This window comes from Coccidioides posadasii, chromosome 1 (genome assembly GCF_018416015.2).
Source record: "Coccidioides posadasii str. Silveira chromosome 1, complete sequence".
Taxonomy (NCBI): Eukaryota; Fungi; Ascomycota; class Eurotiomycetes; order Onygenales; family Onygenaceae; genus Coccidioides; species Coccidioides posadasii.
Window position 1 is genome coordinate 3,434,338 of NC_089407.1, and position 24,472 is coordinate 3,458,809.

The window sequence follows — 24,472 nt, forward strand, 5'->3', positions numbered from 1 at the left end:
TAGAGAGAGTAGAAAGAGAGAGAGAGAACAACACCAGCGCGGCAGGGGAAATGTTGTTGGCGGGAGAAGGGCTGCGCATCGAGCTGCTTGGCCGCCCGCCTTTCTTGTGGTTCACCCAAGTCGATGCCGCTAGTGAGCCGCGCTAGGCAGAATGAGGCCTGCACGTGACCTGCCGCCGGCGCTGTTTCAGGGTCGCTTGCAGTTCCACTTCTTGCTGGCGGCGGTGCAGATGGAGATGGAGAGAGAGTGGTTTGTCTTGACGGGCAGGCCATGGAGAGTGGGCTTGTTTCAAGCGTCAGCTGGCCGGCCGCGACCGACGGGGTGGCGGGCGAAACAACAAGCCATGCTAATCGACCGGGTTTATTATTAGACCATGGATGCTTTGCGTTCGAAGGGAAAAACCCAGTTCCAGCGCCCTCACAACCATGGTTGAAGGCTTGTTCACGCCGCCAGGGACCCGGCCATTTTGTTTTTACTTTTATTTTGTTTTTATTTTTTTTTTATTTTGTTTTATTTTCTCTATATTTTTTTTTTTTTTTAATTTTTAATTTTTAATTTTTAGTTCTTTTTTTTTTTTTTTTTTTTTTTTTTTTTTCTTTTTTGGGTTCGCTCTTGACTTCCGGGAAGTTAAGGGCGGCAAACCATGGAAATACACTCACTCTGCTACACACTCTCTTCTAGATGGCCAGTTTTGAGGACAAGGATATCGACCCTACAAAATCAGTGTATGTACGGCTCTGCGGCTGGTGATATCATTGATGGAGAAGTATGGGGCTTCAGGGTCCCCAGCCGAGATCTTAGCTCTACCGGCCTTCAGCTCCGATGCCACCTACTCCCCAGCTGCTTCTTCTTCTTCTTCTTCTTCTTCTTCTTGTTGTTGTCAATATTTCTAGGAGAGTGTGGTAAATACCTAGCTTTCGTATTCGTTGAGTGCTAAGAATATCTCAACATTAATCTAAGCTAGTTATGCATAAATCTACTTTGTAAATGTCGATACACTTCTCAGAGGGATCATATCTTTGCCTTTGGCTTTTCCGCCTTTATCCTTGCATGGTATCGATCGCGCATTTCCCGTCGAAGCATCTTCCCCGACGGAGTTCGTGGTATCTGCACGTTTCACGGAATTCCATCAGCACTCCGAAACCGAAAATGGTGGTAATAATAAATACATATGTCTAGATCAAAGATATAGAAACTTACGGAGTCCACGATTTCAAGTCCGCCGGCAAGGTGCTTATGTTTCGAGAGTCTACTCTTTACAAACTCATCAAGCTGCTGTACAACCACACTTGCCTTGATGCGCTTCCCTTTTTCTGAGAGAACGACCCACGCACGCGGGAACAGGCTGCCGTCTCCGCGACCGTTGTCGACACCGGCGACACATGCATCCTTGACAAGGCCGTCAGGGTGCGAAAGGAGCGTGTCCTCGACCTCAGTCGCAGCGACTTGGAGGCCCTTGACCTTGATCATCTCCTTCAATCGATCAAGGTAATGAAGTCTATCCTCCGCATCCCGCATGACGAGGTCTCCCGTTCTGAGCCACCCCGGCTCCGTGAAGATTTCGGCCGTGGCTTTCGGGTCGCGGAAGTAACCTGGAGTGACAACGTTCGCTCGAACCCACAACTCACCTTTTGATCCCTTGGGAACGGGCTCGAGTGTATCGGGATCAACAACACGGCCTTCCACGCCGGGGAGCAGGTGTCCGATCGTACCAGGTTTGGAGAGGGAGAGACCAAACATCCCTTCGGCTATCGGCTGCGCGATGGATGCTGCTTCAGAAAGCCCATATCCCGAGGGAACGGGTGTTCCTTGGGGCAGCTTGCGGCCAAACTCATGCGCTACGTCTGGGGGCAAGTACGCGGCTCCGCTCACGACAGTCATCACGGACGAAAGATCATATTTATCCGTGAGTGGCGACTGAGCCAATTGCCTGACGAGAGGTGGGACAAGAGGCAACATGGTCACTTTATATCTCTGTATAAGCTGGAGAGCTTGCTCCAAGTTCCATTTTGACATGAGGATGTTGGTCGAAGGGCTGAGGTTTACCCGCAGCGTCCAAAGGATCATTCCAAACGAATGGTACGCCGGTACAACACCTAATTCAAACGTAAGCCATCCCTATGCCTAGGAGAATTCTGCTATTGGCTTCAAAGCCTACCTAAAATAACTGAGTGTGTTGGAGTAAGACCTAGCTGTTGCTATAATAAGTCGCTGTCCAATTCAAAACCAGAGAAGCCAGGGAGCGTACAAATTGCGCTGTCTTCATCGCAGTGATCGCGCCTTGCATGGATGTGTGGATCGCATTCTTATGTGAGATCATCATCGCCTTTGGAAACCCGGAGGTTCCAGATGACTGAAAGAGATAACATAGGTTATTCCCTCCCCTCAGTTTTCTACTTAGCTCCGGCATCTTCCCCCCTTGCCGAACCAGGTACTCTACCGTCGGATAGCCCTCGACAAAATCCACTGTTGGATCATCAGATATGACGATGATCTTCTTTGGGTTGAGCACAAACGATAAGTTGCTATCATCGCCCGCTTGCGGTCCTCTCTCCAGAGTTTCACGCACTACGGGGAGAAGAGACTCATGTACAACCGCGGATGTGATCTGCATCTTGCGCATGATGTGGTAAAGCTCAAATGGGGTTGAGTTTGGGCTGATTCCTCCGAAGACTACCTCCGCCCGAAAACACGAGTGCGAGATCAGCGGCCATGTTAGATGATTTTTCGAGAAAATACCCAATATCTCTCCGTCCTCTCGGTCGTTTCTGGGTGATTTCTGCAAGCCAATTGGGTTGGCGCCATCGTATCTCAATGCTCGTGATAGCGCGCACACTCGCTGGTAAAATTGGTGCAGCGTTATCTTCTTTCCCGTATTCGCATCGATGAATAGATCGTAGTCTGCTCCCAGGGGCTGATCTGGTGGGAACAGGAATTCATGGACATTCAGATCTTCATCGACCTTGGGGAACGCTCCGTAGGGGCTCCGGAAAATGTGCTCGTCCGTTGGCTGATACTTCCCGCGCACGTCAGGCGATCCAGGTTCAATGAATCTATTTGCCGCCATTCTGTGAAATCAGATAATAACTCTCACTTGAGGAACGAATCTAGAAGAGAACGAGTAGTTTCCCCTGCTAAAAGCATACATCCGGGACATATTATATTTCGAATCAACGGTTGGCCGCTGTCATTATGACTGGAAAACAAGCTCAAGGACCTCGGAACTAGTTGGTTAACTATTGATTTCTGGCTCTCCTCAACAGAAAAAGCAATACGAGCCAATCCACGAACAGCATTCTCCGCATTTTGTGTCAAAGAAGGCGCTGCGTCTCCCGTACCCCAAACGACCCTATCCATCCTCGGCCCAGGATACCTAGCTTCAAACCAAGAGCTTCCCCCGCAAATTGCATTTGGGCCGGCTTCCCTTACAGTGGCGGCATACAGTAATATCGGCCCAATTCGATAGCCCTGACGCTGGGGTCCGAGCCGAGCAGTTCATGGGAAAGGCCAAAATCGCGTATTTCAGCCAACCCAGCCATAAGCGATGGTGCGGCCTGAAAGAAGCAAGGTTGATCTTGCAAGAACCTGGTCCACGCCACAATTAGGCCCTAGCTAGTCAGGCTCGAGAGTTTCCAATCGCACGTCGCATTTCACGAAGCCGCCCAAGAAGCGTTGCTTCGACTCCTGACGAAACGGTTGTGTCTTGGCACTCGGACCTTTCGGCATAAGGTTAATCCGGAACCAAACCTTATATAGACTAGTTCATTCTTACATAATGAATCCGGGTCTTGGCGCGGTCGTGATGGCGGAGCGGGAAACAGCAACGAAGCTTGACTCGACCGTTCCGTCCGCAGGAAAAAGGTCGCTAGCTATCCTCCTCGCAAAGCTTGACAGGCCTACGGAGTCGAGGGTGACTGACAAAGCAAAAGCAGGATACCGGCTAGACCAGGGATACAGCATCCCCTCCCGCCCAAAGAGGTCCCCTCTATGCTCTCAGGGAGTCATGAGTTCCACACCCGTCCCCGACCCCACTCACCGCAAGCGCGAACTCCCCCAGAACGAGCTCGAGGCTTCCTCCCAACTGAAGCTTGGTGAATTCCAGAATGTGCCTACGTTATCGCTTTCCGAAGCCCGACTGGTGATCAACAAGGTCCTCGATCTGAGGAAGAAGTCGAACAATAAATACGAAGAGAGAGAGTAAGAGAACAGAGGAAGCGAATTGGTTACGGCGATGTCTAACGTCTGATCACTAGAACATTAATCAAAACCCAAGACTATCTCGAAGTATTCGCACGGTTCAAGGAGAAGGAAAACATTGAAGCTGTTGAGCGGCTGCTATCGGCGCACACAGAGTTAGAGTTCTTTGAGAGATCTCAGCTAGGTAATATTCCTCGACCAATCGCACCATCAATTTTGACCTCTGGCTAATCCAAGTATGGCGGCGTGAATAGGAAGCCTATGTTGCGACAATGCTGAAGAAGCCAAAGCCCTCATTCCAAGTATAGGAAGTAAGATTTCAGATGCGGATCTACAGGAGCTGCTAGACGAGTTGACCAAACTGAGAAATTTCGTTGAATGAGAGAAAATGTGCCCTATCGGGATTGCATAGAGCGTCGCCGAGCCCGATTAAAGGACTGTTCTACGGCCAATAGAATGAGCAAGGTGGCGCGAGGTCCTCGAGCGATATATTTTCATCACGGCAAACGGAACCGTGCATTGTTCAAAGTCTGCTTATATGCCAGCCCAACCTATCCGCGCTTCCATTGTGCGCTATATATGTTGTCTTTCCCGGGGCCATTTCAATGGTGAAAGAACGTGCACGGTGGCTTACCAAGGCTATGGAATCGTTTCGAGGGACTGATGCGCGGCATTTGGAGAATCCGGAAGTGGAATAAAAGCTGCATTCTAACGGCGTATTTTGATTCGACCCGGAACTCTTTTTCGTGTTACCTGAAAAAGGATAGACCAATGAAATACCCTTGTTTTTTCATTGTAGTTGTTCATTGTTTAGGGTGGAAGAAAATGAATCTATATATCAATCAAACAATGACCCGGGGGGAAGCCTTCAATCCTTATGCGCAACACCTAACATGCACTAAAACTCAAGACCCAAAAATAGAACACGCAGACAAACGGGAAGTCATCGGATGAGCTAGTCTTTTTTAAATGCAACCTCCTCCGGAAGCCTGAACTTTGCGCAGAACATCCTCTTATTCGGTGACACCAACCTGACGCTCCTGATCTCCACTTCTCTTTCTTTATTTCCTGTACCACCCTCGCAATCCTCAGGTGTGATTGTAAATCCGATCTGTTTTGAAATGCGTTCGCAGATCTCCTTCTTTTCAAACTCTCCATCTTCAGTGTTAGTTGAGAAACAGTAAACATGGATGAGCGGGAGACGTCGGTCCGTGTGAGGAGCGAACAGCTGCTCTTGACCGGCGTATACACCGATGAAAGTGTCAAGGAAAGTTATCGCTGAGGCCGGGAGATTCATGATATAATGGTCGAATGTGCGCGGAGAGGTATAAACTTGCGGAGGAGGCGTTTTTCGATCTGGAGACTTGGATCTCTTCTCCTTCTGTGCACTTCGAGAGATCTTTGGCTTGATAACCACCTTCGCCGGCTCTGCTTCGTATAAGCTTTTCGCAGCGTACTTCACGAAGTCTCGCCCGTTCATATTAAATGCCTTCATAAATTCCTGGACTTTGTTTTTCTTCATGCCATATACCATTCTTTCGTAGCCGTGAGGATTCAGGTCATTGGCCCAAACAAATACACGTTTCTTCGCAGCGGGGAGAGCGAATGGACCAACTCCAGCCATAACGTCGCACACCGCTTCTCCTTCTTTAAAAGTGCTCACTAACCGTGTATGTTCGGTGCTCAGCCGGCTATTCCAGTATACCTTTGCGAAATCGAACGAGAACTCGCAATCTTGCTCGTGAGCGATGACATTGGTGTTATTTTCACCTGCCAGAACTTCGAAGGCAAAAGTGCGGAACTCGCTAGTTGCTCCCACGTCATCTATTTTGTTGATAACAGTTCTTACAGTGGTGTTCTTATCCATCAGAATCTCCGCTATCAGATGTCTATACGGTAGGTACTGGTCTCGAAGGTTGAGGTGCGCGATATGGCCGACTTGGGAAAATCCGACCGGTGTTTCTCCCAGTTCATCTTCGGGCAATATCGCAGAGATTATATCCGCTATTTTCCAAAAAAAAAAAAAAAAAAAGAAAAAAAAAAATTAGCCTTCTTCACATTCTTCTACATGCTGAAAGGGGCTCATAAACTCACGATAGGTCCAATAATCATAGTCCAGCTGTAAATCGAACGGATTCACCTCGACCGTTTTCGCCTCGACCAGTTGTTTGATAGTAGGAGACCACGTTGAGACATCTACCTAAGCCAATGAGCATCACATTCGACTCCAATTCAACTCCGTGAACAAATCATACCGTCCGCTTTCACGCCTTCCCTCAATAGAAGGCATTTTCTCGCTTCATCGTCCTCATTCTTGATCACCTGCGGCTTTCGTATGGGCAAAATCCTGGGCAGGGCGAGCATATCATTACTCTTTGTCAATTCGCTTTTTACCCGGGAAATATTCTTGTTCTCAAGCACTGTCGCCGCTGAAAGGGGTACCGTCTTCTTGAAGAACGATCGGTCGAGAACGCGCATTGCGCGATTGACGGGCGGCCGGAACATGTCTGAAGAGGAATTGGTCGGAGTCTCCTGGGTTACAGGAGCCAGGGACATTTATGTTCGCGTTACGCTCTCGCAGAGTTCAATATTTGGGATCCTTATTTATCTCGGGAGGGTTTGGGAAACCTTTCCGCGCTTTGAATATTGATCTCAGCTAACTAGCGCATGATCTGGGAGCACTCCCGGAATTTTACTGGTGCTCCACAATATTTCGCTCAGGCTCAAGTCTAGAACAAGGTTTTTTCTGTAGTTGTAGAGCTTTCGTTCTGCAGGATTGTACTCCGAATCTGTCACCTTTTTCTCGTAAATTTTCCACTCGGCGGGCAGCAGTCACGTGGGAGCGGGAGATCGACCTGCCGCCCGCTGCGGAGTTGTTGCACCGATTGATAAATCAACGCTGAGATAGTTAAGTAAATAGGGGTATCATTGAAACTATCTTATCCATGTAACTAACTAAAAACGTATGTGGCCCGGTAATATACGAAGTAGATTCATCAACATAAGCAACATCCAATACTTCACCGGCAACCAGCACTGAAACAAAACCAAGTAAACTGCTTGAATAGGGTCATTTCGTTCTCTCATCCGGCTTCAGACTCCCCGCTACCTTGCCCTTTCGATGTTCCCTCTCCGCCTCAAGACACTCAATTCTTCCACGCAGCTCCTTAATCCTCGCATCTCTGGTCCTAATAGCCATTCTAGAGACGTCTCTGCCTTTAGTGATACTCAGTGTCCGTAAATCATATGTATCCAAAAGGTTCACTAGATCATTTCTAGCCTTTTCTGGAAGAGAAATGTGATGTGATTCCAGAAGACCAAGCGTATCAGAAATAAGTTTGCACTGTTGTTGCTGATGCTGTGAGCGCAGTGGATAGCCACGCATAAGTGGTGTAGACGCAAAACGCGCGGGTGTCGGTGTTGGAGGTGGAAGTGGATTTGTTCTCATGGACGGAACAGAATGGTGCAAGGCGCCTGATGGTGGAGCAAGCGGAGGAGGAGTGATATTCCTTTCCATGTTGGAACCTTTAGTTTCAGGCGGTTCATTCACCTGGACCTTGGGCATATTGGCTTTCAAAGTCGACCCGGTCCTTTCCTGGCTCTCCATCAACTTCGTCGCCTCCTGGTCCATCTCCTCGGCCCATCCAAACGAAAAGTCATCATCATCATCCTCCTCCTCCTCCTCCTCCTGCACCAGTTTTCGCTCTTCCATCTCCTTCGGACGCTCCAGTTCCTTTAACCAGTTAGTCAGCAACTGGTTGTCCTTGTGCGTCCCAACCCGCTGTGTCTTGCTCGGACTCTTTTCCAACGCGGCCACATCGTCATCGCCATCCCGCGTTCTCTTCTGAGCTGTAGTCTCGGGTGTCAGCAAACCTGTTTGCATGGCATCCCTCATTCGCAAGATAGATGGCGTCATCGGAGCGCGACCCATCGTATTCTTCGTCCCCGTCCTCGAGTTCGTCATTAAGCCCCGTTCGGAGCGGCGCCTGGCCTCATCGTCCCAGATGAAGAATTTGCAGCGCTTGCGTTCCGGTTTGGCACATCTATAGACTATTTCGTAGCAGTATATCCATCAGTTTCCTGGAAATGAAAAAAAGAAATAAAATAAGAATTCCATTGCGAAAAGAGATCGTCCAAGTGCCAGCTTGGGGGAGAGAGAGAGGCTCAAATGTAGGAGCTAGCTAGGCACAGTGCAACGAGGCCATCAGACTCACACTTCCGCCCATGATTTTTTCCACTTTTTCTCGCCTCCAGCTCTATCGCTGGAAGGCGTGGGACGCAATCGCAAAGCCATTTTCCATTGATAAGCGCGTCCCCTGTTAATGTGGAAACCTGTCTTCGACTCTCAGTGTTGTTTGTCTGGGCCATAGCGGGTGGAAAACGAGTTGTCATTATGTCGGTTCTCTTTGAGAAAGATAGCGTATATCCATATGAAGCTTAGGTATCATCCGAATCCCATCAGAACTTGCAACTTCATGGAGGGGGGCGCATGAAACGCAACACAGGACAACGAAACGACGACTTGCCCAGGCTCTCAGCCTTGTCACCAGCCTTTCGAGCTTCAAAGTCGCCACGCCACACCACACCACGTCACACCCATATATGTAGTTTGTTGCCAAAAAAAAAAGGCAACCACAAAGTAAATATGCAACCATCCTACGCACAGCACGGTTCGGTTCAGAAGCCAGAAACGTGAAGATCGAAAGACATTAACAATAACTTAGCTATGTACGGAGGACTTCCATCAGAGAATCTCTGCACCTCTATTTCGAGCTTCCAACCAGGAACCATATCACAGAGTATCCAATAACAATAAAGAAACAAGCCTACGGAACACATGCAACTCCAAACCAACCACCAAACGCGTCCTCTTTGGCAGCACTTCACTACAGCGCCCCATATCCACCAGGGAAAAAAAGAAGGCCTACTTCTACCTCAAACAATATAACTAACCAAATGATAACAATACGGGGAATCACAGGGAAGGTATGCGGGCGCTATTCCGCCAAAACATGCCTCAACATCAGAGTAAATGACTCTTGAAGTTTCAGTATCTCTCGAATTTCCGGTTTCACTGGCTCTCCAGCCGTTCGTCGCAACCGATCTTGCCTCTTCGCACGACGTTTCCGCTCTAAGGCGATGGGGTCGAGTTCGTCCTCCGCAGAATCTTCATCTGAGGTATCCGATGCAGCATCGGAAATAGCCAAGTCCTCGAGGTCGGCCTAGATAAATCTGTTAGCCTGAAGGGGTATAACTACATACTACAAGGCAAATGAATAAGCACATACCTCGTTCAACCCGAAATCACTACCCTTGAACGTTGCGCTTCCAGGAACGGGTTCCAACGGGGTTCCCTCGGCCGCCATCTTCTGTTTCGTCTTGTCGTGATGCCATTTCTTGCGGTCCATATGCCACTTGATAAGAGAGTTGATTTCCTGGATGGCCACATCTTTGTCGATTTGATTCATGGAAACCGCTCCCTGGAATAACGCATTCATATCAAGGGTGGTTGCAGGCCCTTCTCGAAGAAATACCAGGATATCTTCCAGCCAGCCCATAAGAGCATCGAACAATCCATTATCATGAACATGGACTTCATGGACAAACTTATAGAAACTCTGTTGATGACGGACACACAGGTCTATAAAGGATTGTACTGTTTGATTTGGGTCTGCAGAGACGTCTTGTCTCTGCGCCTTCTCAACCACGGATATCGCATCGTTTGCAAATGCCGCAAAATCGGTGATACTATTATAAACATTCGCAGATTTGTAAACTCGCACAAGTGGCTCGTAGAATATGGTGAAGAGGTCTCGGAAAAGTTGCAATGTCACGGGCTGTAATATGTCAGTCTATCGTTTACTTCTAGGACAAGGGAGTCATCAAGTAGATACCTCCTCAATTATATTAAGCATCATGGCTTTGTCTCGCTGCCTTGTCAACAGCTTAAGCAGCTGTTTCAAGTACGCAAACCACTGCGCATCTTGCAGCATTACATCCTTGATCTAGGTAGAAATTTTCATTAGCAAATATCTAGTATTCATTCAAGACAAGGTATTCCGTACGTTCTCAACAGCGCTGACCCAACCAACGTACGAGTTGAATACCTTCTCGATCTGACTTGTGGTCAGCTCAGGTTGAATTTGTTCAGAGCGCAAAATTGCCACGATGATATCCACGTCGTCATCCTCCGCTTCTTGCCGAATATGATTCTTCAGATCCTCATCCGCATAGGTAAATGTTCGGAGTTTTTCAACCAAAACGGCATCGCCTATTCTAGTAGACAGGGCATCGATGGATTTCTGGAACGCCTTCATTCCATCATGGATAGCCATGGAGAATATCCTTTGAAGTAGGGATCTGGATCCAAACGGCTGGGCAAGGAACAGGTCTAACACGCCGGTCATAACAGCGGCAGGATTGGCAATTCGAATTACGTTTTTAAGGATAGTATAGGGGACTAGTGAATGGATTCTTTTAGCTTGGGCAAACAACTCTGGCGAATTGTCTTCAGCGAGGAAAAGGTGGTATATAGTCGCAGCAACCCTGGAAGATTAACATCATATATTGATGACAACATTTGGCAAAGGGAGCAAACTCACTCGATCCGTAGCCACTCAGCGAATTTTTGATACTGAGGACTTAGATCCTCTACCGTCTCCTTGATACGGATCTCATGGAAAAGCTTCGTTAAGCCATCTTCAAGATGCGACAGACATCAGCAACCTCGTATTTTTTTTGAAGTGATAAAGCAAGATAGGGAGTCTTACTGTTTTCAACGATATCCTGTCGAAATTCTTCCATGTAAACGTCCAACTCCTTAGCACGCTTTCGGGCAATTTCGTAGAACTGCCTCTGCTCCTCTATTCTCTTTGCATCTATATCTTTGCGCCGCTGTATATCCATCTCTTCTTCCTCGTTCAAAGTTACAGGGTTTGCAGTTAGAAACTCTTCCATAGCTTTGGAGGTGGCTATGCGGTCGTTCTGCAACAGCACCCGCAAAAAGGCCCGAAGGGATACTCGCTGTTGCTCACGATACAACGTAACAGGCTCAACTTTTAGCTCTCCAGAACCTCTTGCAGAGTCTCTGGATCTCAGCGATGAAAGTGATGGAGAGTGTCCTAGAGAATTCGGCACGAGCAAGTTCCTAGTGGAACCGTTTCCGTTCTCTTCTGCCGGTCCAGCTTCCGTGGAAAGCGACGACACTGAGGACGCATCATCATCGGCGCCTCCTAGAAGAGCAGACATAGAGCTCTTGTTTTTCCTTGGTAGCGGCGGGAGAATTTTGCCAGGTAGCTCTGTTCGGAGCCTGCTATGAAGCTTAGCGAAGTCTCCGAAACGGCGGCCAACATAGATATCCGGTTTCCCTGGCCGTCGCACCCTGAGCAGAAATTCCTACAGGTCAAATTAGATTTTATAGTCATAGATAGAGGGGGCCAGTGACCGTACCGCATGCTGATGATACCTGACAGTCCGTTTCACGAGCGTAGTTCTCACGCCCGCGACGTTGACATCCCAGCCATTTATTGAATGTCCGTCAGGAACATTGACCAACAATCCTTGCTCGTTGGCACCTCGATCGACCACTTCTATTTCCGAAAACCGTATCCGTTCTTCATATCCCGATGATGTGCGTATGCCCGAGACCATCATCAATTCAACCAACTTCTCGCATTTAAGGGCAAGCTTACGGCGCTTGGTCACCTCATGGCGGTCTTCGGAGGAAGAGATGTGTTTGTTGGCGAAGGATTCCAGGAACTAATATTTCCCCCCCAAACCACAACGGGATAACCCATCAGTAATCGTGTCAATGAGCAGCCCGGATGAGCCATCATGCCCTTGTCCCCGGTGAAACTCACGACTTGCAGTTTAGCCTGCCAGAACTCCTCCTCCTTCGCCTGATCGAGGAAAGGAAAATTGCGAACGTGACGGACGAATATGTATCGTAGAATGGGAAGTTCCGAGTCAACAGGAGCCACTTCACCGAACTCAGATTTGAAAGGAGCTCCGAAGCGGCGGAGTGCGGTTGGAGAATTGAGCTCAGCGATCTCGCTCCGAACTTGGCGGTTGATCAGTTCTCGCTTAAGATCTAAATGGTCACGCCTCCATCAGTATGCTACGGGCCAAGAATTTTTAAATCAGTGCTATAAAGGGGGTGATGCAAAGTAGGAAAAAAAAAAAAAATTGGTGGTTACAGTGTTCCTGCTTCCCCGTCAACACCTGGGTGAGCGGTGGGGGACCCATGTCTTCGTTTCCATTTCCAATTCCCATCTTCCGGGTGAATATCGAGTCGAATACCGAAGAGAAGGACGACGAAAGAAAGAGGTTTGGAATGGTAGGGTGTAAATGGTGATTTCACAGCACTCCGCACCGGACGCCGGGGATACACACACTCTGAGCACTGGAGCTCGTAGATGGCGGCTAAGCGATTGTTGCTTCTGTGTGAAGCGTGTGTAAGGATATGGTTCCAAAAGAGCGAAAAGGGCCCAAATTAAAGCCTTTTTTTTTAAAAAAAAAAAAACTGTTTGCTTAAAATGCTGGGTAGTATTGTAAGACAGTGGGAGCTGGAAAGTAGGAAGTTATTCCTCGCGATGCCATCACGATCACCACTCCCTACCCCACAATAGGACCCACGGGAAACACCAACGGCCTTCCAAGAGATGCAGAGTCAATGTTTGTTGAATGTGCTATGCATTCTGCTGCACAGGGTGACTACAGAGGACAGCCGATATCAAGAGCAAGAAATCCAGGGATCCGTCTTGCTGTCGCAGGAGACTGGCTGGCTTTGTCTATGTATGTCGAGGCAGCATTGCGCAATCTACGTAATCACCGTCACACGCCTCCTGCACTCCAGGTGCTTTTTTAACTACAAACTAACGCGTTAGAGTTCCAGCCAACTTCTGAACACAAACCAGCAAGATAATTCCAGCTCTTCACAGAGAACATTTGTTCAAGTGAGCAATCTATTCGTGCTCTCCTGGGCTGAAATTATCTTCCCCTCCCCCGATCCACACCCCACTCCCAAAGCAACGCTGGCTCGCCCGCCCTATCCAGCTCGCTCGCTCACTGGCTGGGCGGTAGCTTGGACCGTGTGGTCATTAGCCACTCTTTGCGCCACACGTCACCCGCCGGCTCCATCTGGCCAGGGAGGAACTTTTTGCTTTTCCCCCCTCAGCTGCTCGCAACCGCTGCAGATGTGCTCGAATTCGATGCCGGCTGACCCGAAGTGCATGGCCATTTGCCGTGCAAACCAGCAGTGTAGTCTCACATATGGATTTCACTCAAAAGCACAAAGACCTCCTTGCTGCCCGCAGTGACGCCGTGTGCTCGCTCGCCCAGCCACAACCATCATTGAACGCGTCACGCCCCTTGGTGGGTGGGCTGCGGGGGACGCATAATACAGGTCCAGCTGAACCGGCACTTCTTTTTCTATTATATATATTTTTCCCCCTTTTGGTTCATGTTGTTGTGTTCTGTGTGAACTCTTACGTGCTTCTCTAAAGGTAACTATAGAAAGGATCCAATTCCTACTACGGAGTATATGTCCCACTACTAGATGGCTGATCTCCGCGGATTCAGGACGAAGCAGCCTTGAGATGAGGCTTGCGGTCTGGACCCGCGTCGGCGAACTTTATGGCTTCCCCTCTATCATTCGCTAATAATAAATATATCCGGCTATCCACGATAGTTTCGGGCGAGTAACACGTCCCTGATTGTCGGCTTTGCAGAATGCGCCGTTAAAAGCATGTCTTGGGAGGAGACTGGAGATCCCTTGATCCATGGACATGAGGCAAAGCTAACCCAAGTCAAATCTTAATGGGTTACATACTTCCTAGGTTAGTGAACCGGTGTCAATATGTTTTTTTTTTTTTCCCTTCACAATACGGACTACAAATAGCTATCCACACGGCAAAAAGCAGCTCAAAGATTGAAATGCACATGCTATATCTCAAAAGCCCTCTCTGGAGTATACCCAAAGCGAATTGTTTGACATCCCACAATCTTTTTTTCTATAGTTATACGTGTGGTCAAACACCAGCACTCTGCTCCGAAAGAAGGTCTGAGCTGTTTTTGGTGAAAGTATATATGTGCTAACCATCACTCTCTCACTGCTGCAAAGTTTATCGCTCCAAGGTACCTTGCACCTCGCACTTTTTCTCCCCGGAACTCCTCCAGGATAGCCATGAGCATCCAGGCCCAAATCATGCATTGCTTTCAGTGCAAAGGTCGGAAAGATTACTCCAGATTGAGTCAGTCTCACACATATTATTGAGTCGCCGTAGAGGACTGCGACTTTCATTTTTCAACTCATTCTCCTCCAAGTCTAGAAAATAGTTCCAGCCCTCTTTGGTCGAGACGACTGAGCTGGGCATGGGCTTAGGGGCTGAGAATCGTGGACGAGAGCAAATTTTTATCAAAATCTCTCCCTACAGTCCCTGGGACTTTTCATTTAGCAATGGGGCGACGCGTGGGTCTTTGAACGTAACATATTATTTCGGGTGGAAATGCGCGGCTTAGACAGAGTGTACCTCGTTCCTTGAGAAGCCAAAGCCCGGATTCTTTTTCAAGTTGCCTCCAATGTAGTGCCGTTTATTTTATGTTTAAGTGCAGCACAATAGTTGCGACGTATTGGAGAAAATATATTTCCTGTAATTTTGACTAGTCCTACGTTGGTTGCTAACACATTCAAGGATCTATAGGCGGAAGAGGTGGCAAGGTGGGCAAGGAATCATTACCAATTGGAAAGGCTGCACCCTCCCGCGGTTCACTATACAACAGTTAATCCAATCCAGAACATTTTCCCGTGTTTCTACTCACAATATGTACCGCAAACTAGCAGCACGGGCTCTCAGGAGCAGCTTAACAATCCCCTCCCCCCCCCCCCCCCCCCCCCCCCCCCCCCCCCCCCCCGGGGGCTGTCAGCTTTGCTTCCTTCATAATTGCTTTGTGGAGGCTGTTCCCATAAGCAGCATTATCATTGATGCGTGAGACAGCAGCAGCCTCAAAAAAATCGCGGGAAGAACCCGGCATGGCCCCAATCAAGCAGATATATTCAGTTGTCTTCCATCAGCTTGATGTTCCGGCGGCAGATGTCGAGGTGGCAGAGAACAAGAGGATACAGACGCAGATCTATCTCCTTGTTGATGAGTTGGAGTCGTTTGTTGAGCCAGTGATTCATTTCATCAATGGAATGAAAAATCTCCCTTGTGCCGTTGTCTCCCCACAAGTAGCCTTGAAACATTCCCCCATCAACCTGCCCTGGTATATCACCACCTCTAACTGCCGCAAGCTCGGAAACAATATTCACTAGATGCTCAAAGACATCGTCGATGTTTAGGTCGAGTTCTTCAAGGATTTTCCAGGAATATATTCCATAAACAGATAGCCTTTCGGCCATAAAGGATCAGATCGGTCGTGAAAGAAGCGGTAGACCTGCGGGACACGGACAACCCGTCGATCAAGGTGCTGATAGGCATATTGCTGAGTCGCTACCTCGCCTGGAGTAACCGCGTACCCGTATTCAACTACGACTCTGTCTGAAATTCGGATGACTTGATTCCCTTCATCAATCCCGCCAACCACCGCGTTCCGTGCTTTTGCCTGCTCGCAAAGGTAGATCAGCGAGCGTTGGGGGAGAACATAAACAAGCCAATCCATAGTATAGATTGGCAAGCGCAGCCAAGGTTGATACCAGCCGGGGTTAACCTGTCTGTAGTTAGACGCCGTTCGGATGGGAGATGTGTTGTTGTTTGGTGCTTAGCCAGCTTTCACTTTGTGACTTCCCACGTGAACTGCAATGGGAATTTGTTTATCTCGAGAGACTGGACGAGCAAGGGTGAAAGAGAGCCACAAAAGTAGCGCAAGGAAACTGCAAATATCATACCAAGTTACTAAAGCGGCCTGCCTCCAGCGCTACCCTGGGCCTAGTACGATTGTAGCATTTCGGGACAATCCAGATTCCCTCTTGACTACGGGGTATTAGAGGTAATTATAAAAACCAATCAGGCTCTGGCCCAGTGAGGTGTTCGCCAAGTACGCAACCGATGATATTCAATCCGCTGGGAATTGATATTGAACCTTTCCCCAAACGCATCGGCGTCTCAAGAACGATAGCAATGTTTGCATGGCAGAAGATGACCCTGTATGCGAAACTGCGTATGAGGATGCGAGAAAAGCGGTGGAGAAAGGAGACACTTAGGGAAGCGAGGAGTCCCTTTCAATTCGAGATTCCCTTCTGAATCCCCAGAATACACTGTTTCTGCTCCAGAATGGATATGCAACTAGCTGGCAGAGGCTAATAATGGTGAAAAGCTAAAAGACCCATTGCAACCCATTGTGCTGTACTACGCATCTCACAATGAATGGAGCACGATCATTAAGATTTGGGTGTTCTGTCTCCATTTTGGCCAGTTAAAGGGATCATCAGACGGCCCTGACGGCAGCCTGTCAGGAGGTTGTTATGAACTGTCCTTTGAGGAACATTGTCCTCCATTTGAGGCTGAGATCCTTGGGTGGGCTTCTGTCTTGATCTTCCTTTCCCAGACGGTCTTGCGGCGGGGTTGTTGACATTACTCTGCGTGGCTGTCACACAGAAGCTAACGAGCTGCTCAACAAGAATGAAAGTCCGAATGATTGGGAAACAATTCTCCAATCAGGCCGTTGGAATACGATCCGGGTTTCTCTCTATACCCAATGGGGTATCATCTTGGCTTTTCTCCGGTCTTCCCGCAAGTCTCCGCATGGGGATATCCATCGTTCGTATTTTTCCTTCAAGGCAATCGGGACGGCTCTGAACGCGAGGCCGCTCTGGCGGCATGTTATTCCGGAGCATAGCCGTAGAAGTCGTCCATCGGAATAAACAGCGAGCTTTCAGCTGCGTAAAGTTTTAGGATCTGCAGCCAAGAGTCCCGGAATCGTATCCAGTAACGGCTCTCCGTAAAAGCACGGCGCTACGGAGTGTCAAAAACGCGAGGGTGGGGACCCATGTGTTCCCTCAACAAAGCCATTGTTCACATCGTCGTGAAGAGAGAGCGACAGAGTCGCAAAATCCTCCCCTAAAAATCCAAACCCGCGAGCAAGAACCCATAAACTGAAAGCCGACCAGCATGGTAAGCAAGGACCGGAATTGCTTTCAAATTTTGATCATTGGCGGAGGTATAGGGGGGCTGGGCGCAGCGATCTGCCTTTCGCGGAAGGGTCATAACGTTACGGTGCTTGAGGCTGCCAGCAATCTCAATGAAGTCGGAGCGGGAATCCAAATACCGCCAAATAGTACCCGGATCTTGGATTCATACGGATTGACGGAAAAGTTTCTTGGGAAGGTTGTGTGGCCAAGGAACCTTTGCTTTAGAAGATATTGCACTGGAGAAATTATCGGATCGACCCGCTTCCGCGGCGTCTTGGAGAGGAAGTATGGGTTTCCGTATGTATGGCCTTTCTACCATCTGTATGGCCTTGCCTAATCAATTTTGACAGGTACTGGTTGATTCATCGTGCCGATTACCAACGGATCTTGTTCGAAGCCGCCAAGGAGTCTGGAGCCAAAATCATGCTTGGCACTCCTGTAGAATATGTGGATGAGCGGTGCCCTGCTGCCGTCATGGCTGATGGACGGAAGCTGGCGGCAGATTTGATAATTGGAGCGGACGGTGCGTGCAAGAGCTCAATTTTCTGGAGCGTCCTGACGTCATGACCCAGGTATCCGCTCCAAAACCAGACGCGCAGTTATCCCTGAGAAAGAGATTGAAGCGAATGACACGCCGAATTGCGCCTTTCGAGTGACAATTTCGGCGGAAGAGATGCTCGCTGATAGCGAAGTCAAGCACCTCATGGATGAAGAGGACGCCAACTGTTGGATTGGCTATCAACGCCATATCATGGCATATCCAATCCGTCAAGGTGCCATGTATAACCTAGTCCTCTCGTACCCGGGCCAGGCCGCAGCCGGGAAGTGGAACGAGCCAGGGGATCCGGATGAAATGCGAAGGTACTATGCTCACTTCGACCCTACGATCAACAAGGTTCTCGCGAAGGTGAAGTCCTGCTTGAAGTGGAAACTGGCAGATCTGCCTCCTTTGCCAAACTGGGTCAGTCCCAGTGGCAAAGTTGTTCTGATTGGCGATGCTGCTCATGCTATGGTGCCCTATCTGGCACAGGTGAGTCCTCCATGTGTGTAGGCTCCTCACAGTGAACGGGTGTCTTAACCAGACCGCCGTTCAAAGGGTGCTGCTACGGCTATTGAGGATGGCGCTGCCCTGGGTGAATGTCTCGATAGAGCAAAATCGATCCGGGAATTTCCCAAACTCCTCCGTGCATTTGAGACTATCAGAAAGCCCCGCTGCGAAAGAATCCAAGCGGCGGGGCGCGAGAATGGTTATATTTGGCATTTGCCAGACGGGCCCGAGCAAGCGGCTCGAGATCGAGCCATGAAGGGAGTGGCCAAAAAAGCCGAGAAGAATAACGCCTGGAACCCCAACAGATGGTCCGACGAGGAGTTCCAGCCCTGGATGCTTGGCCACGACGTCTTCACTTACGTAAGTGTTCAGTGACAATTCACTAGAAGAGGCAAAATTGCACACTTGTTCACCACATAATATGTATCCATACTAACCAAACGCTTCTTCAGACAAACGACATGCTGGATGTCATCTTGAAGCAGCCTCGACCCCAACTGTAAGTTAGTGAGGTTGTATATCACCTTTTTGGAGAAATGAGGAGGACTCAGGAGTGTCGCTAGAAAAAGCGTACAGGTTTCTGGGACTAGTCGTGTTATAAATATAATGTAGTACCCGAGGCGTATGTTACACAGGGCCAAGTGCTGGTTTATTTGAGCAAACCGAACCTAGGACTTTTGGGCTTTCGGATTTTTGGAATTGCAGAATTGATATATAGGTAGTCAACTAGATCACTCTTTATATATGCAGGCAGTTCAATGTCATTTTTTGATGGAAGTATCAAGTTTAGCGTGCAGTCGTTGCGACGTCCTCGAGAAGTAGTTCGGCTGAGCACGTGCAGGTGGCGCAGCTCTGGAGCGATGGATGATGGGAATGGAAGGAGCAGAAAACATCTCCCGGGAGAAAAAAAAAAGTGAGGCAGGTGCGGATCGGGCCCGCGACCCGATGTTATCCTCCTTCCTCATCCTCCTCTGACCCGTGCAACTTGCCCTAACCTGGAAACTGCCCAGTAGCATTGCATGAAGGCGCGTATGGCCAAAACAGGTACTCTGAATTAGGTAAGAATACCCTACTTGATTCATTGTTTCTTTGCATTTTACGGAGCTTGAAGTATCAAATTTCCACCCTGATATATGTGTATGTATTAATAATCTGCCTACCTAGGTATCGGCGATACCTGCTCAAGCACAAAGACACAAAGAGATAAAGAAGTATCCCACAAGAGCAGAAGATAGGAAAGTCACACCTCCAGTCGTAGCTACTGACACCCCTTGCGAATTGCTCGCTCTAATTAATCTCTTCCACGGTATAGAGGCCCATACGGAAATAACAACACTCACATTCAAAGGCAAACATCGAGGGGAGTAGAAGTAGCTGTAGCACATAGACCAAGGGAGCCCTCAGTCCGCTAGCATCAATATCAAGAAGGGCTTTGTCATCAAACACAGAACAGCAGTAGATATCTCCCCCAAAGTGTTTAGAACAACAGAATAAGGGAGGTTGGAGCTCATTAAATCGTGCAAAAGCCGCGGTCATAAGTATAATTCATTTGTGTTATATATTCGACGAAGACCGGCAAGTAATATAATTCAAGATTCATTATACCAGGTGAAAAAAGCGTTTTCTGAAGAGTCCAGCGGCATGCCCAGCTGGTTTGCAACACCGCCCAAAGGAGGATCAAACAGCGTGAAGTCACGGGCCGGCTTCTTCAAGGGCTCATAAACATCGGCAAAACCCTCATCCACAAACCGGGAATCAGGCGAGTAAAGCATGATGTTGCCTTGGCCGCTTGGAGAAAAGCTTGGAACTCCCGTCTGTGCATCAGGGGAAGGAATAGACACGGACGGAGTCCGGGAATACAATCCGAGAGTCGACGCTTCGACGGACTCCGGCGTCGGGAGTTGTAAATTCATTGCCGTGTACTCATTTTCCAAGTCATGCCAGTCGATATTTAAGTCAAGCTGGGAATCGCTCAGATCCATGGGAGACTGGTCAAGCATCGCGGAACCAAAACCTTCGTTTATAGGAGTAGCCCCAGAGGTTACCGAAGGCATGTTGATATCCAAGTTAGGAACATACTCATGTGGATCGCTGGCACGAAGACCAGCGTGGAAAGAGCTAAAATCGAAGGGCGTAGTAAACGGACTAGCATTCTCACCGAGTCCATTGTTGGGTGTTCCAGGAAATAGAGGGAAATCCTCATTAAATGTGTTATTATATTCGTGTGCAGGATTATGTCCTAGGGTACCAGACTGGAAATCTGGCTGGTACGGAGAGGTGTACGGAGAGGGGGCCACTGCACTGATTGGCGTTGGCATCTCTCCAGCCAGATTTGGCGAAGTGGCGATGCTGGGCGTCGGGTGATTGGAACCACGGGCGCTGGCCTTCCCTGTGTTCTTGGATCGAACGTAGACCCAGCCGTGAGCTTTTTCCATATGCTGTTTACAGTTGCTTTCACGTTTCGACTGGTAGGTACACGGCTTGAAGAGGCAACTGTACAGGGGTGGACTCTTGGAATGTTTGTCATTGACATGGCGGTCCCGTTCTTTCTCGGTTGGCCATCCAACCTTAGAATACTTGCAAGTTGGCTCGGTGCACTTCCACGGCCGGGTGTGTGTTTTCTCGTGTTTCCTATTGGAGATTAATATCATTCTCCCGTGGAATGAATGGAGTGCAGTAAATACTCACGTCAAGTCACATGGCCTCCTGAACACTTTTTCACAGTGGTCGCATTTCTTGTTGATATTCAGTGGAGGTTCATTCTTCTTACGGCGCGCCATGGATCGCATAACTCCGTCGTCTCCTAATTCAATGCTAAGTGACCGCTTCATGGCAGGCATGATGGGCTTTGATTCTACGTATGGCTCTCCCGTTTTCAGGGAGATGGCCACACCATTTTTCCGTCTTACGAGTTCGGCGGGGCGACCGGTGCTGCTGAGTCCACCTTCAAGATGGAGTTCTTCACCACTATGAATATGTAAGTACATCCACTCTTCTAGAAGATCTAGAGCCACATACGATGAATAGTCTAGGTTGTTTTCATTTTTGCCTTGGGATTGCCGAGTGGAATGCAGCATGACGGCGTGTTGTCTCACTTGCTCCACAAGGTCAAGGAAATAACCATTCGTGTATGGGCGATCGGCAGGTCTGCGTTGGTCGCGATCGTTAAGAAATCCAACCGTAGTATGAAGGCACTGGATCGTAAAGTCGCAGAAGCTGATGTATGAGGTTCTTGTAGGTGCAAAGTCCTGTGGGTGACAAATGAGTAAGGAGCTGGACGGGCAAGTCATTTCTTGGTTTTGACTTACTGGAGCCAGGAACAATAGTGTTTTTTCGAGATCACGAAGACAAGTGATATCGTTAAGCTTGATGCGTTGAGGGACACCTCTGACAAGAGGATGGAAATGTTCTAAATGTTTTTCGCGAAGGATTGGAATAAGGATACGGCGCTCGATCTGCTTTACAGCGATGGGGCTGAGTACAGGCTTCGAGGCGTCCATGGAAGAGCTTTTATACGATATCGATCTTGTAATTGCACTTCGGCTAGGACTTTTTCTGGGTTGTCCTAGATGATGGAAATTTAGCCGATGCCTCCAAAAAAAAAAAAAATAAAAATAAAATAAAAAGGGGAGAGGTTAAGGCTATATTACCTGAACCAGCGGCGGACTTGTGCGGCAGGGCTTCACCGATTGATGAGCCGATACCACTATCAGATGTTCGACGGTGTTTTATGTCTACGGGAGGTAGACGGCGGCTTCGATTAGGCCTTGCGTGGTTGGTAACTGTGTCGACATCCATGGCGTCAGTATTAGCGATGTGGGCGGCAAGGATTCCACGAGGAACGGGAGAATCGTCGCCAGGAAACGAAGGTCTGCTGCGAGGTTCACCGTCACGGCCAGCGAGGTCTCGTTCAACCCGGCCGAGGATGTTCGCTACACGTCTCTCGCCGGCGGCGATAACTTCCTCCAGTGCCCGTGAGCAGGTGGGAGCTCGGCGAGGCAAAGAGGGTATGTAGAGGATCGGGTCACATTCCTCGGTGGGAGGCGTTGTTGGAGAATGGAAGGTAGCCCCTTTCCTCAACTTCATGTTATGAGGTCGAACAGCACGGTTTGAAGAGCCGTTACCATGGTCCGAAGAAGTCAAGAGAGGAGGGAGGGGCGCGGCCTTATTAAAGGGACGGCGACGCGGGTGGGACTGGGATTCGGACATACTGTGTGACCAGGTCCAAGTCACGGTTCTGAGAATTCCACAGCCAATGAGCAAAAGGAACTTTGCGGGATCCGTTTATGACTCACGAGTCTGAGTGGAAGCTTATCCAGAATCAGAGTCCGACAAGTCGACCTGTTCACCAGAGCAGGTTAGCATGTATGTGCAGCCAAATCCGACCAAGGAACGGACAGAGGCGATCTGGCGGGTTGCGGTCATTCAAACTCTAGAATTGGCTGTACTTACTCTTTGAGGAGGTGATCCAAAGAAAGGGATCCAATCTTCTCGGCCTCGTTGCGTGCAAACCCAAAAAGGTGCGGTTCTCAAGCGGAGTTCCAAAAGAGGTGAGCGAGACAGACGATGGGACAGACTGCTCGCAACCACGGCCCAGAGCCCGGTTCTCGATTGAAACTATGAGAAAGAGCCCGAGGACGAGGGTGTCCAAGTGATCATCGAACGAGAAGAGAGCAGAGCGAACGACGGTGCTCAATGCCTAATTGACGCTGTTATAAGAATATGGAGCTGTGCCGCGGTGCGGTGCCAGCAGGGCAAGATTCAATGGATGCTGCCGTGGGCTGCAGGCAGAGTGTCAGGGAAGGCCGGCGATGAAGAGCAAGCGCTGACAAAAAGAAGGAGGATGGAACAGGACAGTTGGTGTTAAAAACAATGGAAGTCGAGGGAACGAAGGGGAAGGACGGCGGGCGTGACGCGCCAAGTCGTGCTTTATGGTGTCTGCCTAATTGACGGAGCAGCGAAGGCTTCTGATTGGATGCTCTTTAAGACCGCACTAAACCCAATCTGGCCGCGTCGGTTTTCCCTACGCCAATTCTCCGGCTGCTTTGTCAGCGGCGACGGCCATTCCCGCCCGTATCCATACAGAGCCTCAATACACACGCATGAGGTCGGGCTGTCCAGCTCTCAACGCTTTTCTCCGGGGAAAAGGGCACTGATTTTGTCTTTCGCTATACTTTTACCCTTTTCCTCGCGGCTCACAAGATCCCTATTTTCCGATTTGGTTATGGAGCACGTCGAGCGTTGTTGAGAGATCGTTACCGTTTGAACTCGTTTGGTAATGTTGTTGTCTCAACTCAAATTTCAAGCTAACGGCCCCATGTCGAATGCACCGCCATGACCTCACCAAACCAACAACTGCATCATCATCACCCATCCATCGCTGAGCACCCGTCCCACTCAAACCCAGAGCTGTCCTCTTGTCCAACGGGTATGGTAAAGTTTTCGCACCCTTGCTCCATCTGCAGTATTCGATTTGACAATTCACACAAAAATTTCCCCTTGCGAACAAAGGAGTTGCATTGGGTTGGGCATGCCCTGAGCCAGGAGGTGGCTGATTCGGCTGGATACGATCCCAGCGGAGCCCTTTTTGCGGCTCAACAGCAAAACCGCGCTAAGCCCCACCTCGCAAAGCGCACCCCAAAAGGAACGCCCCACTAAACTAGACTCGGTAAGCGTCGAGCTGGGCTCGGCCGATGAGCCACACAATCCATGACAGAGAGCAGCCACATCAGTCTCTCTCTCTCTCTCGCTTGCAGGCTGAGAGACTTGAGGCCAACTGTCATGAAACATCGTTTCCTTCACCACTGGAGAGACACGATCCATGGGAAGTGAGTTATCCTCCTTACGCACGGAGTACTCCGTACATTTCTCAGCAATAACTCGCCAGTGTTTGGTGCCAGAAGTGGTAAAGCCAGCCAATCCTGATAGGAGGCTCGCTTGGTTCAATGACAGAATCGATCCCCATCATAATACGGCCATACTTGGCAGTGGGTGCGCTACACTTTGTCTTAGGAGAGTTACCTCATTACACACGGCCACCCCCTCATACAATTTAACTTCAAAGACTCAGTACTCCGTAAAGTCCCAAACAAAAATAAAAA

General features: G+C 49.1%; 7 protein-coding genes across 7 annotated transcripts; 2 read left to right on the forward strand and 5 right to left on the reverse strand.

The window, feature by feature from the left end:
- Positions 1-1,011: 1,011 nt before the first annotated feature.
- Positions 1,012-3,597, reverse strand: D8B26_000990 (uncharacterized protein; the record flags this gene model as incomplete). The annotated part of the gene is made up of 4 exons (XM_066123407.1): positions 2,249-3,597; positions 2,159-2,192; positions 1,201-2,096; positions 1,012-1,107 (listed from the first exon to the last, which is right to left on the reverse strand). The coding sequence occupies exons 1-4, from the start codon at positions 3,065-3,067 to the stop codon at positions 1,012-1,014; spliced, it is 1,845 nt and encodes a 614-aa protein (XP_065979481.1). The 5' UTR covers positions 3,068-3,597.
- A 178-nt stretch (positions 3,598-3,775) lies between these two features.
- RPB4 (RNA polymerase B) lies at positions 3,776-5,275 on the forward strand (the record flags this gene model as incomplete). The annotated part of the gene is made up of 3 exons (XM_003070833.2): positions 3,776-4,197; positions 4,254-4,381; positions 4,452-5,275. The coding sequence occupies 3 exons, from the start codon at positions 3,776-3,778 to the stop codon at positions 4,577-4,579; spliced, it is 678 nt and encodes a 225-aa protein (XP_003070879.2). The 3' UTR covers positions 4,580-5,275.
- TRM5 (tRNA(m(1)G37)methyltransferase) lies at positions 5,002-6,903 on the reverse strand. The gene is made up of 3 exons (XM_003070832.2): positions 6,453-6,903; positions 6,292-6,393; positions 5,002-6,201 (listed from the first exon to the last, which is right to left on the reverse strand). The coding sequence occupies exons 1-3, from the start codon at positions 6,751-6,753 to the stop codon at positions 5,153-5,155; spliced, it is 1,452 nt and encodes a 483-aa protein (XP_003070878.1). The 5' UTR covers positions 6,754-6,903; the 3' UTR covers positions 5,002-5,152.
- Positions 6,904-7,116: 213 nt separating this feature from the next.
- On the reverse strand, positions 7,117-8,589 carry D8B26_000993 (uncharacterized protein; the record flags this gene model as incomplete). Its single annotated transcript, XM_066123408.1, has 2 exons — positions 7,117-8,247; positions 8,412-8,589. 2 exons carry the CDS (start codon positions 8,587-8,589, stop codon positions 7,268-7,270), a joined length of 1,158 nt encoding a protein of 385 aa, XP_065979482.1. The 3' UTR covers positions 7,117-7,267.
- Positions 8,590-9,194: 605 nt separating this feature from the next.
- Positions 9,195-12,468, reverse strand: D8B26_000994 (uncharacterized protein; the record flags this gene model as incomplete). Its single annotated transcript, XM_003070830.2, has 9 exons — positions 9,195-9,419; positions 9,486-10,034; positions 10,092-10,202; positions 10,263-10,743; positions 10,800-10,896; positions 10,968-11,592; positions 11,647-11,955; positions 12,057-12,286; positions 12,393-12,468. 9 exons carry the CDS (start codon positions 12,466-12,468, stop codon positions 9,195-9,197), a joined length of 2,703 nt encoding a protein of 900 aa, XP_003070876.1.
- Positions 12,469-17,303: 4,835 nt separating this feature from the next.
- On the forward strand, positions 17,304-19,101 carry D8B26_000995 (uncharacterized protein; the record flags this gene model as incomplete). The annotated part of the gene is made up of 5 exons (XM_003070829.2): positions 17,304-17,620; positions 17,674-17,846; positions 17,896-18,353; positions 18,420-18,731; positions 18,824-19,101. The coding sequence occupies 5 exons, from the start codon at positions 17,304-17,306 to the stop codon at positions 18,872-18,874; spliced, it is 1,311 nt and encodes a 436-aa protein (XP_003070875.1). The 3' UTR covers positions 18,875-19,101.
- Positions 19,102-19,490: 389 nt separating this feature from the next.
- On the reverse strand, positions 19,491-22,828 carry ACE1 (copper-binding transcription factor). The gene is made up of 7 exons (XM_003070828.2): positions 22,824-22,828; positions 22,667-22,712; positions 22,022-22,608; positions 21,680-21,936; positions 21,390-21,619; positions 21,060-21,338; positions 19,491-21,002 (listed from the first exon to the last, which is right to left on the reverse strand). Exons 3-7 carry the CDS (start codon positions 22,578-22,580, stop codon positions 19,961-19,963), a joined length of 2,367 nt encoding a protein of 788 aa, XP_003070874.1. The 5' UTR covers positions 22,581-22,608; positions 22,667-22,712; positions 22,824-22,828; the 3' UTR covers positions 19,491-19,960.
- Positions 22,829-24,472: the final 1,644 nt, after the last annotated feature.

Excerpts from the sequence above, each read along its gene's own strand:
- TRM5 (XM_003070832.2), bottom strand. The coding sequence starts at position 6,753 with ATGTCCCTGGCTCCTGTAACCCAGGAGACTCCGACCAATTCCTCTTCA. Across the intron at positions 6,394-6,452 it reads GGAAGGCGTGAAAGCGGACG|ATGTCTCAACGTGGTCTCCT; the intron begins GTATGATTTGTT and ends TGGCTTAGGTAG. Across the intron at positions 6,202-6,291 it reads CTATGATTATTGGACCTATC|CGGATATAATCTCTGCGATA; the intron begins GTGAGTTTATGA and ends TTTGGAAAATAG.
- ACE1 (XM_003070828.2), bottom strand. The coding sequence starts at position 22,580 with ATGTCCGAATCCCAGTCCCACCCGCGTCGCCGTCCCTTTAATAAGGCC. Across the intron at positions 21,339-21,389 it reads AACAACCTAGACTATTCATC|TGGTGAAGAACTCCATCTTG; the intron begins GTATGTGGCTCT and ends ACATATTCATAG. Across the intron at positions 21,003-21,059 it reads AGGAGGCCATGTGACTTGAC|GAAACACGAGAAAACACACA; the intron begins GTGAGTATTTAC and ends AATCTCCAATAG.